Source organism: Peromyscus leucopus, chromosome 2, assembly GCF_004664715.2.
Source record: "Peromyscus leucopus breed LL Stock chromosome 2, UCI_PerLeu_2.1, whole genome shotgun sequence".
NCBI classification, from domain to species: Eukaryota; Metazoa; Chordata; class Mammalia; order Rodentia; family Cricetidae; genus Peromyscus; species Peromyscus leucopus.
Genome location: NC_051064.1, coordinates 52990105 through 53004939, shown reverse-complemented (window position 1 = coordinate 53004939; position 14835 = coordinate 52990105). Strand labels below are relative to the sequence as shown.

At 41.8% G+C, this 14835-nt stretch overlaps 1 protein-coding gene across 10 annotated transcripts in view; it reads left to right on the top strand.

The window, feature by feature from the left end:
• Positions 1 to 14835, top strand: part of Ubap2 (ubiquitin associated protein 2) — an 85272-nt gene that overhangs the window by 24724 nt on the left and 45713 nt on the right. For 6 of the 10 annotated variants that reach the window (XM_037202514.1, XM_037202508.1, XM_028884039.2 and 3 more), the window contains 2 exons: positions 1691 to 1727; positions 11786 to 11863. In XM_037202514.1, coding sequence (XP_037058409.1) covers positions 1691 to 1727; positions 11786 to 11863 — 115 coding nt within the window. The remainder of the gene's footprint in view (positions 1 to 1690; positions 1728 to 11785; positions 11864 to 14835) is intronic. The other 4 variants (XM_028884036.2, XM_037202511.1, XM_037202512.1 and 1 more) reach the window with 1 other exon arrangement.

Below are 14835 nucleotides of genomic sequence, written 5' to 3'. Positions count from 1 at the left end.
GGTCTAGGTTTGTTCTGTTTTCCTATTGATTAGCTCTTCCAGTTGATTAAAGTAGTGAGTATTCCTCCAGTGTCTTAGAGAGGCCAACTGGGGTTTTAAAATACAAAATAGAATATTAATTCTTTACAGAATGATTGTAAAGTTGCTATCAGGAAGTGGTAATTTTTATTGTATATCCCACAAATTATAAAATTGTTGTTTGAAATTTGAGGTGGACATGATGGGCCATGCCTGTAATCCCAGCACTAGGCAGACTAAGGCAGAGGATTATAATTTAGAAATCAGGGTTGGTGAGAAGGCTCTGCCAATAAAGGTCCTTGCTATAACTGACAACTTGAATTTGATCCTGGGTCTCAAATGATTGAAGAAGGGATCTACTCCTGCAGATTGTTTTCTGTCCTCCACATGGGTGCTGTGGGGGATGTGCATACACACATTCACACACACAATAAATTTAAAAATAAGATGGCAGGGTGTGGTGGTGTGTGCCTTTAATCTCAGCACACAGGAGGCATAGGCAGGCAAATCTTGGCAAGTTAGAGATCAGCCTGGTCTACATATATACATAGCAAGTTTCAGGACTTCCAGGGCTACATAGAGAGACCCTATCTCAAAAAACAACAAAATAGCAAACAAGTAGAAAATAAAATTATATCAAATATTATAGAAAACGTGGTTTCTGTTTAAGAAAATATGTATTTATATTTCGTATTTAAATAATAATAATTAGGTAAAGTAACATGCCTACAGATTTTTTTCTGTTACTGTTGAGTAACAGTTGGGACAGTGTCAACTATTTAGAGAAGACTGTTCCTAAACGTACACCTCTCTGCCTCTGCCCCTTAGTGCTAACATTACCACCATGAGTCACCATGCTCATCTGTGACGATGCTTAAAAGAAATAAAACAGGGGCTCAGTAATAAAGCTATTTGTTGCCCAGCTTGATGAGCTGAGTTGGGTTTTTAGGGCCCACATGATGAATAGAGAGAGCTGACTCTGGGATTGGGGATTTAGCTCAGTGTAGAGCGCAGGCAAGCCCAAGGCCCTGGGTTCGGTCCTCAGCTCCAGGAAAAAAAAAGGGGGGGGTGGTGACTCTGGCAGTCTGTCCTCTAACTTCTGCATATGTACATGTGTGTGAATGGGCACATACACAGACACAAAGAATAAATAGGTAAATGTCTAAAAGAAATTTTAAAGTAGTCAAAAAAAAAAAAAAAAAAAAAAAAGGCCAACTGGATCTTTTATTGTAATACTAGGATGATGTGGGAGGATCGTTGTGAGTTCCAGGCTAGTCTAGTTTACATACTGATTTTCTGGCTGCATGGGCTATAAAGACCTTGTCTCAGCCTCTGCCCCTAGATAAAACAAAAATTCTAAACCAAAAAGATACCCTTACTTCAATAAGTTATTCAAAGATTTCTGGAAAACAGTCCAACTAAAGAAATGGGTTCACTAGGGAATCTTCAGTATGGTTTTCTTACAAATTAAAGATTATATATGTATATGGTTGTCTTACTTGCATATATATACATCATCCCGCACCACTTGTGTGCCTGGTGCCCTTGGAGGCCAGAAGAGGGCGTTGGAATACCCTGGAACTGGAATTACAAACTGGTGGGGAGGGTGCACTAAAGTTGTTTTAAGTTGGAATTATTAGTTGACCCTGCTTTTTCCTCTTTTTTCCCTAAGCTGTACAGACCTCTTGACACTTCTTGAGCTCAGCCTGGTAACTTCCCTATTATATACTCTTATGTTTGGTGCTTTGTTTTTTAAATAATTGAACTGTTTATTGAGTAAAGTATCGTATTGATTAAGGTTTGTAAAGTATTTTATAAGGTAATACAAGTTAGCACTTTACTGAGACTGTTGATGTATAGCATTACTGTTGTAATACTGTGCTTATGAACAGCTAAGCCTGTCAGCTGTGCTTTCAGAAGTGGTCTAGTCTGCACTCTGTTCAGAGTTCAAGCAGTGATTTCACAGACAAATGTAAAGAATATTTGTAAAAGGCCGAATCTTCTCAGTAGATCAGTAGTTGATACTTATGTGAGTAAGACAAGGAAGAGTGTCTTTATAGTTAGAGATGTATGAGATGGTGCTTAGCTTTTATGAGACCTTTGGTAATTATTTTGCTGAAAATCTTAGGCCATGCTTGTTGATGCAGATGCCTTTTTAAAATTAATATTTTATGTGATATTTTTATAGGGTCAAGAAATAAAATGTTGTTATAAGTTGTGTGTAATTACAGGCAGTGGACATTTCTTAAGGAATATTCAGGCTTAAATGTTGCTGCCTTGGGCTTGGAGGCATAGCCAGCGCTTGGGTTTTTGCCTAGCCCTTGGTTCACAACATAAACTAACATTCTCTGTAGAGCCAACAGTTGTTGCTCATTTGCTCAGACTCTTTCAAACCCACCTTCAGAAAGATAACACCCACAGTTCCTGGCTTTGTTATTTGTATTGTTGGATCTGAAATTAAAAAAACAAAACAAAACAAAAAAACCCAAAAGATTTATTTTTATCATTTTAAAATACGGGGATGTGTGTCTGTATGTCTATATGTGGGTATGTGTATATTGAGTGTGGGCAGGCAACCTTGGAGGATGGCAGAGGTGGATGTCTAATCCTCTGCTGCAGTGACAGATGGTTGTAAGCTGTCTGATGTGGGTGCTGGGAACTGAACTCCGGTCCTCTGAAAGAACAGCAAGTGCTCTGAACTGCTGAGATGTCTCCAGCTCCTTTGCACTATGACATTTTGACATTATCCCATGAAGTGTTTTCTCTTTGAAAACTCTCAAACCAATGCATCCCACTCCATGCTATATGTGTGTGTGTGTACGCGCACGCGCGTACACATACGTATATACATATATTTAAAAATGTGGTTGTTTGAGTCAGGGTTTCTTTATACAGCTCTGGCTGGCTTGACCTCACAGAGATCTATCTGCCTTTGCCTCTCAAGTGCTGGGATTAAAGGTGTGTTCTTCAATGCCATGTTAACTTTGTTGCTCCTCTCTCTTTTTCTAAGATTATTTTATTTGAACATTAGTGTTTTGCCTGCATGTATGTCATTGTTACATGTTTATGCAGTGCCTGTGGAGGCCAGAAGAGGGAGTCCAATCCCCTGGAACTGGAGTTACAGTTGTGAGTGTTGGTTCTGGGAACTGAAACTGGGTCCTTTTTGCAAGAAAAACAAGTGGTTTTTTTTTTTTTTTTTTTTTTTTTTGGTTTTTCGAAGACAGGGTTTCTCTGTAGTTTTGCGCCTTTCCTGGATCTCGCACTGTAGACCAGGCTGGCCTCGGAACTCAAAAAGATCCACCTGCCTCTGCCTCCTGAGTGCTGGGATTAAAGGCGTGCACCACCACGGCCCAGCAAAACAAGTGTTCTTAATCACTGAATCATCTCTTCAGCCCCTAGATTTATTTGTTTTTGAGACAGTGTCTTTTTTTTCCCTTTTGAGACAAGGTTTCTCTGTGTAGTCCTGGCTGTCCTTGAGCTCAAACTCAACAGAGATCCGCCTGCTTCTGCCTCCCGAGTGCTGGGATTAAAGGAATGTACCACCACTGCCAGCCTTGAGACAGTGCTTTATCCACGATAGATTGGTCTTGAATTCTCTCTGTAGCAGAGGCTGGCCTTGAGCTCCTGATCCCACTTGGTCTACTTCCTGAGTGGTGGGATTCCAAGCATGTCCTACTATGCTCATCTCTGGTTTGGGTGGTAGTGGGGATCAAATTCCCACCTCAGGTTCTTTTAGCTCTTTTAATACCTATTTGTCTCTTCTCTTTTGGCCTCCTTCAGGGCAATTTCCATATACTAAACATTCCATAAACACCTTTAGCTCTCCCTCTTAAAAATGGGTAAGTTAGCTGGGTAGAGGTGGTGCATGCCCATCATTCAGGAGGCAGAGGCAGGTGGATCTCTGAGTTTGAGGCCAGCCTGGTGGTCTACAGAGCAAGTTCCAGGACAGCCAAAGCTGCACTGTCTCAAAACACATACACAAAGGGTAAGTGCTGAGATTTGAACTCAAGTCTTCATGCTTGTGCAACAAGTACTTCACTGATTCATCCATCTCTCCAATCCTACCCTGTCAGTCTCAACTCCAGTCATCATCCTGTCTGTTTTCCTTTTCACTTCATTATCTCACGGGCTTTTGCATATCACCAGCGTGGGCTGTGCTTTCTTGGATTCCAGTCTTTGCACGTGTAGAGTCACTTTGCCAGTCTTTAGGTATTAAATACTAGAAGTATTTCAGGTCAGTGAGATGGCTCATTGGGTAGAGACACTTTATGTCCAGCCTGAACACCTGAATTCTATTGTCGTAAATAAATTATGACTTCTTGAATAGTGGGAGACGAGAACTGAATCCCACAAGTCCTCTGAGTTCCACATGTGTGCTGTGGGATTCTGACACCCAGACAGACAGACACATACACACAGAATAAACTAAATGAAAGAAAAACACAGCTCCCTGTACCTTGCTTCCTTATTATAGTTCTGTTGCTACATTGTTAGATGTTAAAAGAGCTCACTCAGTGCCTAATGATGAATGTGTTTTCTACTGTATACCTTAAGAGCTGAGCCATTAACAAAGAGTGTCAGTTGGGGCTGGCATGATAGCAGACTGGAGATTACTTACAGGATCCTGTCTATCAGTTGTGTTTGTGATTTTGTAATTTCTAAAGATAGGAAAAACTGGTAATTGTTTACCAGATCATTGTTAGCCCTACCCTGTTTACTTGTTATTCTCAAAATGCTATGCACATTTGAAGGGTGTATTTTTGGGATACTTTTGTCTTTGAGACAGGGTTTTTCTAGGAAGCCCTGACTGTTTTGGAATTTACTACATAGATCAGGCTGGCTTCAAACTCACAGAGATCCACCTGCCTCTATTGAGGTCAAAGGCATGTGGGTTTTGTTTGTTTGTTTTGTTTTGTTTTGTTTTAAATTTAAATTTTTTTGTTTTGTTTTTTTGAGAGGGTTTCTCTGTGTAGCTCTGGCTGTCCTGGAAATTGCTCTGTAGACCAGGCTGGCCTTGAACTCAGACATCCGCTTGTCTCTGTGTCCTGAGTACTGGGATTAAAGGTGTGCGCCACCACCGCCTGGCCTTGTTTTTGATCTTAAAGTTGTAGTCATCTTTCATCATTCATATGACAGTTGTTTTATTTTGTCGTTCCTTTTATCAAATTAAGGATGTTCTCTTCCATTCTGAGTTTCTTGAACTCTCTTTTTAATTAAAGAAAAAGTTGGATTTTGTCAGGTACATTCTGACTCTGAAGATGATTATAGTTTTTGTTTGTTTTGAACACCTGGGCCCTTGTGTTCTGCCACTGAGCCACACTTCAGCCCTAGAATATGTTGTTTATGTCTGTTATTGTAGGAATATAATACATTGCATATTTTTCCCCTTGCCTTACCTTGGCCTCATCGTAGGCAAATGCTCTATTGCTGAGCTACACTCTCAGATTTCTGATGTCAGATGTTACTATATAAACCAACTTTTATTCCTGAGATAAGCCTGATGTGGACCTAGAGTATGGTCATTTTTATAAGTTGCCAATTTACTGGTAGTTTGTTGATAATTTGTTTTGTTTGTTTTTGTTTTTTTGAGACAGGGTTTCCCTTGCTGTCCTGGAACTCCCTTTGTAGACCCGGCTGACCTCTAACTCACAGAGATCCACCTAGGATTACAGGATTGTGTCATCTGTGCCTGGCTTGATAATATTTTTTTATCTACTGATAAAGTATGCTTATTTATGTCTTTGTTTTTGGTGTTATCACAGTCCTGATTTATACGGAGTTGTAAGTGTTCCTTGTTTTCAGAGTTTGTGAATTAGAATTAACTAGAGAAACTGACTATGCTTGGGCTTTTCTTTCACAATCTAGTCATTCATTCATTCATTCATTCATTGAGACAGGATTTTACTCTGTAGACCAGGCTGGCATAGAAGTCACTGTGGCCCAGGTAGCCCTCAAACACATTGCAATCCTCCTGCCTCAGCCTTGTGAGTGCTGGGAATTATAGGTGTGAACCACCATGCCCCACTGTTTTTGGAAGGTTGTGATGAGTAGTTTAGTTAATTAGACTATCATTAGTGTCCTTTTGGTAGGGGATGCCCCTGCCCCATTCCTTTGTATGTGTGATGAAAGTGTGGGTTTGCAGGTCAGAGGACAGCCTTTGGCTGTCTGTTCCCTGCTTGGGGCAGGGTTTCTATTGTTGTTTCTGCTTTTGCAGGCTAGCTGCCCCTCGAATTTCCAAGCCAGTTCTCCTGTCCCGTCTTTTGGTAGTCATGCTGGGGTTAGAGTCACACTGTTGCATCCTGACCATTTATATGCATTCTAGGGGTGGAACTCAGTTGTCAGGCTTGGTTGGTTTGGGCTTTTTTCGTGATTTTCTGTTTTGAGGCTGTCTAATTTGGTGACACATACTTGTTCAGGTTTCCTTTGGTTCCTTTGTTGCTGTTTGTTTGAGGCGAGGTCTCACTGTCTTGCTAGGCTGTTCCTGAACTCACTAACTTCCTGCCTCACTCTCCTTTTCCAGGACTAGGATTTCGGGTGTACGCTGCCGCGTCTTGCAGTCTGTAGTAATAGTGTTCCTTTTCTTTACTCTTAGTATTACTACTCTCGACTCTTACCTCTTTGTTTGTAGCTGAGTGTTTTATCTGTTTTGTCGACACATACCTCCTGCTCCCCACCCAGCTACGAGTCAGCTCTTGAGCAGATAGTACTGTAGCTACCTCAGTAGAAGAGTGACTAACTACCTTGCTGGAGGCCCTGGGTTCTGTGCCTAGGACCACATAAAAACAAAACAAAGCAAAGCACCCCCCCCCCAAGCCCGCAAGGCTCCAAGAACCAACCTCCCCACCCCTTTAAATACAGAGTCATAGTCTGTAACTCAGTTGATCTGGAAGTTCAGTACATAGTCAGGGTTGGGTTTGAACTTGACCAGATCCTCCTACTCAGTCTCACCAGTGCTGGGATTAAAGGTGTGAGTGACTGTACCCAGCTGTGGACCGAGTTCTGACCTGATGTACATCCCCCTTTCTAATCTTCCTTTATTTTATTTTTTCTCTGCCTTCTGTTACTTTTCACCTGGCTTTGGTTTATGAGTTTGCTGTTCTTTTTTTAGTTTCTTAGGGTGTAAAAATTTTTTTCTTCTTTCTTTTTTTGTTTGTTTAGTTTTAAGTCTTTGTAGAAAGAGAATCTGTGAGTCCATGAGAGCACATAAGCTTGCATGTGTGCACACAGGAAGGCAAGCGTGTCTTGGTGTGAATAGAGGTCAGAGGTCAACTTCGTAGCCTTCCCTTCTTTTCACCTTTATATCAGAGTTCTGGGGATTGAATTTAGGTCACTAGTCTCCTGTAACTGCCCTTCCTGCTGAGCCATGTTGCTAGCCCGTTCACCTTGCTGGTTTTTTACTTGTTTTGTTTGAGACAGGGCTTCGGTGTGTAGGCCTTGTTAGTGTGGACCTCACTGTGTAGACCCAGCTGTTCTCACAGAGGTCTGCCTCCTCATTGGTAGGGTTGCAAGCCTGTCTTCTCCTGTTCCTCTTTCTCTGTCGGTTCTGGGTGTTGAACTCAGCTCCTCGTGCTCGCACAAGTACGTTTACCAAGTGAGCTGTCTTCTCCGCCCCACAGCATTTTTTAAAATCTGTTTTCACTTATACGTGTGAATGTTTTGCCTGCATTTATGTATGTGGACCATATGTGCCAGGTACCACAGAGACCAGAAGAAGGTACTGGTTCTCTTGAAACTGGAGTTACAGGTGGTTTTAGGCTGCCATGTGGGTGTTGGGAACTGAACCTGGGTTTTTTGCAAGAGCAGCCATTGGTCTTAATCTCTGAGTCATCGCTCCAGTTCCCCTATCCCCCCCCCCCCAGACATTACATTGAAAGTGATATACCATGTTTAGATCTGCTATAAAAAAGCAGTGGAAGGTATTGTATTAATGAAATGGGACAGGCTGCTTCTGTGGGATTTTAGCACCAGGAGCTCTCATGGCTTAATCAGAAATGACTCTCATCCAGATTCAGTGTAACAAGGGAGCTCCATTTCAGAGGTTGTAGTTCTCTTTGGCTTTTCCTCTTGCCTTGTCCACTTATCATGCTGCTGGGCCTTTGTCTACAACACTGGGTTTCTCAGTTGATGGTGGGTCTGGGGAATGGTTATCTGGTGTGCAGTAGGAATAATGAAAGTATTTGGTCCTTGTGTATATTGGGAAAGATTGCATTAACATTATCAACAAATATGGACATTGAATTTCTGTACAGACGTCTTTCTGGGGTGTAATGCAATAGTATTTGGCAGTTAAGCTGAGGTAACAGCAGGAATAGATTGGAATGATAGGATTGGCTTTTAGATTGGATATAAGAGGCCACAGCTGCTGGAATTTGTATAATCACCCACCTACAGGAAATGGAAAGGCCTTCTGAAAGGTGCTTTATAATGCAGAATCTGTCAGTGCCCCCATGCGTCTTGGTCAAGGTTCCTTGTAACGAGTGAACTAATAAAATAAAAGCTGAATGGAGCTGGGCTGTAGTTGAGTTGGTACAGTGCCTGCTTAGCATGCACAAGTCCCTGGTTCAATCTTGAGTGTCACACAAGCTGGCTGTGGAGACACCGGCCTGTAATCTGACTGTGAGGTAGAAGCAGTGGACAGTCACAAGTTGAAGATCGTCTTTGGCTATATGGTGAGTTAGAGCCTAGCTTAGCCTTTAGGAGATTCTTAACAAAGCAAACCCAGGAAAAGCTTTGATTGATGTACTGACTGAGGCTGTGTCTTATTCTGTCCCTTAGACTGGCTCCTGAGCCTGTAATCTTGCTTCTTTCTCCTCAGCCATGGTTTTACAGTGCATGCCATACCTGACCATGTATTTAGGTTTTTAAATATGTGTTCAGGAATTAATGCAGACTTTATTTAGCCAGGCATGGTGGTGCATAGCTTTAATTCCAGCGCTGGGAAAGCAGAGGCTCAAGGATCTATGTGAGTTCCAAGGCCAGCCTGGTTTGCTTGGTGAGTTCCAGGCTATGTAGGGAGACATGTCTCACAAAAACAAAACAAAGAATGATAATTTAGGGCCAGTGGAATGGCTCAGCATGGAAAGGTGCGTCTGACAAAATCTGACCTGAGTTTAGTTACCAAGACTCACATGGTGGGAGGAGAGAAAGGATCCTCACATGGGTGCTCTAGGCTGCCCTCCCCTGAATAAACAAACGAGTGAATTGAGTTGGGCCTGGTGTTAGTTAGTCCTGGCATTCTAAAGGCCGAGGCAGGAGATTGCCTTGACTTGGAGGTCAGTCTAGGTTACACAGTGACTCCAGTGCAGGCTGTGCAGGCTGTGCTGCTGCCTAAGAAGACCGCCCCCATCAACTGACAACAGCATTCAGACAGGGGCAGCCAGAAGTTCTCCTTCCAGACGGACCTCGGGCCTGCAAGGGAGAGGGCTCCTGCACAATCTGGAGCTCTGGAGTGGGATTCCAGCACCCATGTGACAAGCTGGGAGTCCTGGGCATACCAGGAACCCCAGCTCTAGGGCTCAGACGCAGGAGCTTCTTTGGTGTTTTCTGGCTTCCATCTAGCCAAGGAAACATGGGCCCCAAGGTTGGGGAGAGACTAACTCCTCCTCTGGCCTTGTTCACAACACACACCTCCACATGCATGCACCAGAATAGTCCAGTAGACATGCCACCATGCGTGCACCAATAGTCATGCAAATAAGAAGAGACTAACTGAAGAAGTAAGCGTTAAGTAATGTTAGCTCTGTTAAAAACTTGTACAGGGATGTGACAGAAGGTTGATATCTTTTACATAATTTACTTGTGAACCTGATCCTTATATTTTTTTCAAATTTTAAGATACTCTATAGGAGCCAAGCATAGTGTTACATATGCCTCTAATCTCAGGACTTTGTCGATTGAGGCTGTAGAAAGAAGAATTCAAGACTATGGGCTATGTGGCAAGACTATCTCAAGAAAGAAAATAAAAGGAGAATCCAGTTAGGCTTGGTGGCACAATCCTGTAATACCAGCTATTTAGGGGGCATACATAACAGGAGTTCAAGGCCTATCTGGGTTAGAGTGAGTTCACCACCAACCTAGGCTATCTGTCTGTCTGTCTATTTTTGAGACAGAGTCTCTCTGTTATGTAACCCTGGCTGTTCTGGAATTTTTTGTATACCTCTGACAACTAATTCACATAGTTCCTACTGCTTCTGCCTCTAGAGTGATGGGATTAAAATGGGAAAGGCATGTGCCACCAGGTCTGGCTTCAACCTGGGCAATTTAGTAAGACTGTCTCAAAACAACAAAAATAAAACAGATTGCGGAGGGGAGATATACATGTATATCTAGCATGTGGGAGGCCCTAGATTCAATTTCTGATGCTATAAAAACAAGACAAAAGAGCAGAACATCAGACCACCACCACAACCCCAAATGAGCATTTTATAGTGGTCACTGCACAATGCTACTAATATTTATTTGCTATAAATAATCCAGAAGGAAACCTTAAAAAATTCAGGAGTTAGTTCGTTTTCCTTTCTTTTCTTTTTTTGAGAAAGGTTTTCTCTGTGTAGCTCTGGCTGTCCTGGAACTCACTCTGTAGATCAGGCTGGCCTCAAATTCAGATCTGCCTGCCCCCTGAATACTGGGATTCAAGGTGTGCACCATCATGCTGGGCCCAGAAGTCCTTTCTCTCTCTCTTTCTTTCTTTCTTTCTTTCTTTCTTTCTTTCTTTCTTTCTTTCTTTCTTTCTTTCTTTCTTTCTTCTTTCTTCTTCCTTCCTTCCTTCCTTCCTTCCTTCCTTCCTTCCTTCCTTCCTTCCTTCCTTCCTTCCTTCTTTCCTTCCTTTCTTTCTTTCTGTCCCTCCTTCCTCTCTCCTTCCCCCCTCCCTCTTCCCTTCCCCTTCCCCTTCCCCTTCCCTTCCCTTTTCCCTTCCTTCCTTCCTTTTTGGTTTTCGAGACACGGTTTCTCTGTCTCACAGCTCTGGTTGTCCTGGAACTTACTGTGTAGACTAGGCTGCCCTCAAACTCAGAGAAATCTGCCTGCCTCTGCCTCCAGAAGTCTGTTTTGTAAGAACAGGGTTTTGAATAAAGAATCATTTTCTGTGGAGCTGACTAATAGCCCCCCCCCCCCCCCCAGTGTAGTTGAACAGAGAATTAACTTCAGAATTATTCTCTTCAACTACATGCAGCCTTTTCCCTTTAGAACCACCCAGAACCAGTTGGGTGTCATTGTGTTGTCTTGTGTGTGTAGCCCTGACTAGGCTGGGACTTGGTATGTAGATTGGGCAGAAGGACCCTCCTGGGTGCTGGGATCACAGGCACATGCCACCACCACTACTGCCGTCTTGCTCTGCTTTGTTCCTGCCTCCTCAGTGGACAGGAAATCCCAATAAGCAGCATGACTGTCGGTCATTTGGCCAAGGGAACAAATGCTTTATGTTGTTTAATTTCATGGCAGTTTTCTTATGGGAGCAGGTTATATATAGTCTCAAGTCCTAACTTCAGCCAGCCTGCCTGCTTTCTTCCCCCCCCCCCCCTTCCTTCATTCCTTCTACGGGAACTCACATAACTTAGAGTGTCTTCAAATTCTCATGTGGTCAAAGATGACCTTGATCCTCCTGCCTCAGCCTCTCAGGTGGCGGGATTATGAATGTGTACTATCACACTTGGTTAATCAGTGTTTCTCAAAGTGTGATGCTTAGTGGTTGAGAGTTCTGTTTGACTTGGATTCTAGCATCTGTCTTTGTAGTTTAGTTTTGAAATCCACTATTTTTTTTGCTTCACAGGCAACGGCTGAACAGATGCGGCTTGCACAGGTGATCTTTGATAAGAATGATTCAGATTTCGAAGCTAAAGTTAAACAGGTATGTTTCTAGGAAAGGATACTGTGACTTTGTACTTTATTCTCAGTTACAAACATATTTTCTGGGGCTGGAGAGATGGCTCAGTGATTAAAAGTACTGGCTGCTCTTCCAGAGGTCCTGGGTTAAATTCCCAGCACCTACACATGGCATCTCACAACTGTCTGTAACTCTAGTTCCAGTGAATCTGAACCCTCACACAAACATTCATGCAGTCAAAACACATTTTTTTTTTGTTATTCGAGACAGGATTTCTCTGTTCTGGAACTCACTGTGTAAACCAGGCTGTCCTCTCTGTCTCCTGAGTGCTGGGATTAAAGGTATGCACCACCACTGCCTGGCCAAAAAATAAATTACTTAAAAAAATAGTTTCTTTGTGTATGTAAGGGTTTTGCCTACATGTATATATGTACACTGCATGCATTCTTGTTATCCAGGGTGGCCAAAAAGGGAGCATCAGCTCTTCTGGAATTGGAATTATGAATGATATCAACCACCCTATGAATTCAGGGAACTGAACCTGTTTTCTGCAGCAGCAGCGGCCAGTGCTCTTAACTGCGAAGGCATCTTTCTAGCCCCTGCACTGGATTCTTATTAATGTCTTTTTTTTTTTTTTTTTTTTAAAAAAAACATTTTATTTATTACGTATACAGTGTTCTATCTGCACATATGCCTGCATGCCAGAAGAGGACATCAGACAGATCTCCTTACAGATGGCTATGGGCCACCATGTGGGTGCTGGCAATTGAACTTAAGATCTGGAAAAAGCAGCCAATACTCTTAACCTCTGAACCATCTCTCCAGCCTGATTCTTAATAATCTTAAAGAGATAATTTTACTAGAGATTTCTAATTTTAAAATATGCTTATTGCTTAGTCTGAACTTGTATTTGATAATGAATTTGGGGTCTGTGATCAAATACTTAATATTGGTAGCCAGATGATGAAATATAGCATGCTTATCTTTTTTTGTTTTGTTTTTGTTTGGTTTTTGGTTCTTTTGAGACAGGGTTTCTCTGTGAGACAGCCTTGGCTGTCCTGTAGACTAGGCTGACCTTGAACTCACAGAGATCTACTTGCCTCTGTCTCCTGAGTGTTGGAATTAAAGTTGTGTGCCACCACTGCCCAGCAAGCATGTTTATCTTGACAACAGAATTTTTTAAAGTAATTAGTATGTTTGCGTGGGACCATCATACCAGACATTTATGAAAGCTCACTGACATTTTTGTATACCTATATTTAGAAAGAATAACTTTTGATGTATGGAACATTTTTTTTAGTTCTAGGAAAGAGATGCCTTTTCAAATGTCAGTGTGATTTCAGACTTCAATTGACAAAGTATAGATTTTTTTTAGAATGATGTTTTCATCTCAAATTTCAGTATAAGTCTTTTGGATAAGTTAACTTGAATTCCAGACCCTTTTTACTGCTTTTCACCCTTGTAGAGTCTAGAAATCAGACATTGCTCTCTATGCCAATTTCAGATATTTCAGTCCTTAGTTGTGTTCTAGCAATTGTTCTTGAGAACAAGTGTTCCACAGTATGCTTTTTTACTTCGTGGATTCCTTGTTTTTACAGTTGTTGACATCAGGCTCATTGTGATTGTTTTGAAGTTATCAAAGTAATCGATTAAAAACTATAGAACTCATTTGATTGTGTTCTTTATAGTCCTGGCTACTTGGAAGGCAGAAGCCAAAGGATTGTTCGAGCCTAGAAGTTTGAGAGCAGTCTGTAGGGCTTAGCCATGCTCTATCTTCCTCCCTAAAAGAAAAAAGGAAGTGTCTAGAACTTTCTCTTCCTTTCCGATAGGGTACCTAGGTACAGCTTGATAAATACTCCTGTGTATTGTATTGCCAGTTATCTGAGTTATAAAACATTTAAAACACACCACTGATCTGTGAGTTCAGAGTGAAGTTCTGCTCTTAGTTCTGTATCTTACTCGTCCAGTCAGTAGGCAAAGCCTGATTCTTACTGTATGTCTTAATAATTGTGTGTGGCAGGTAGTACAGATAGTTCCTATCAGTACCTAAAGACTTGGCAAGTGTGCAGGTGTGTGATCTCATCTACTCGGAGGGCTGAGATGGCTGCCTGGGCAGCTTAGTGAGAGCCTGTCTCAAATTGGAAGTAAAAGGTTACTAAAGATTTATCTCACTGGTAGAATACTTGTCTTGTGTGTATAAGTCTTTAAGTTTATTCTTCCAGTACTGAAAGAAAAAAAAAAAATCTGAACATAAAGCATTGGGAAACTGTAAAGTATTAGGACTGTAGTTAGTCCAGTGGTCTAATGCAAAGAGCTGCGGTTATGTTACTAGACCAAGAGGCCTGCTTTCTGCACTTAGATTTACTTCCTTTTGCAGTGCTGCGGATCAAGCCTCAGACATCCTAAGCAAACACTACCACTGAACTACAGCTGCAGCCCCCACGTTTTTTGTTCTAGACAGGTCTTTTCTATAACTAGCCTTTGGACCACAGGCACAAAGCTCATGAAATGTTGAAGTCAAGCTGTTTTGAACTTAAGTACGTTAAAATAATTAAATTCTATTAAAACACAATAGTTACATTATAGATTTGTTCAGTAAATTAAGGAACTTAGATCTAATATGTGGATTGTTTTACTGAGGAAGATGCTAAGTAGTTTGTTAGGCTGATTAGGAGGATGGGCTGAGGTGGCCTTTGACTTCAGCTGTAATCATGCCTAAGTTTCTAGAGACAATGCTGTGTTTAGGAGAGTAGCTTGAGACAGCTGTTGAATTCTACTTGTGAGACTCTAAAGTCTTATAACTAGATTTGTATGTGGAATATTCTAATGCAGTTAGTGATGGTGGCCATGTACAAATATAGTCCCAGTTAATGTTTTTGGAATCAAAACTCTGCAAGTTTTATGCTATTGATCTAAGTTTGAGCATGATCTAGGAGTTCTGAGAATGTTGGCCTGTATTGTACTGATTAGTAGGCTTGGGGTTGTGGTGTACCTCT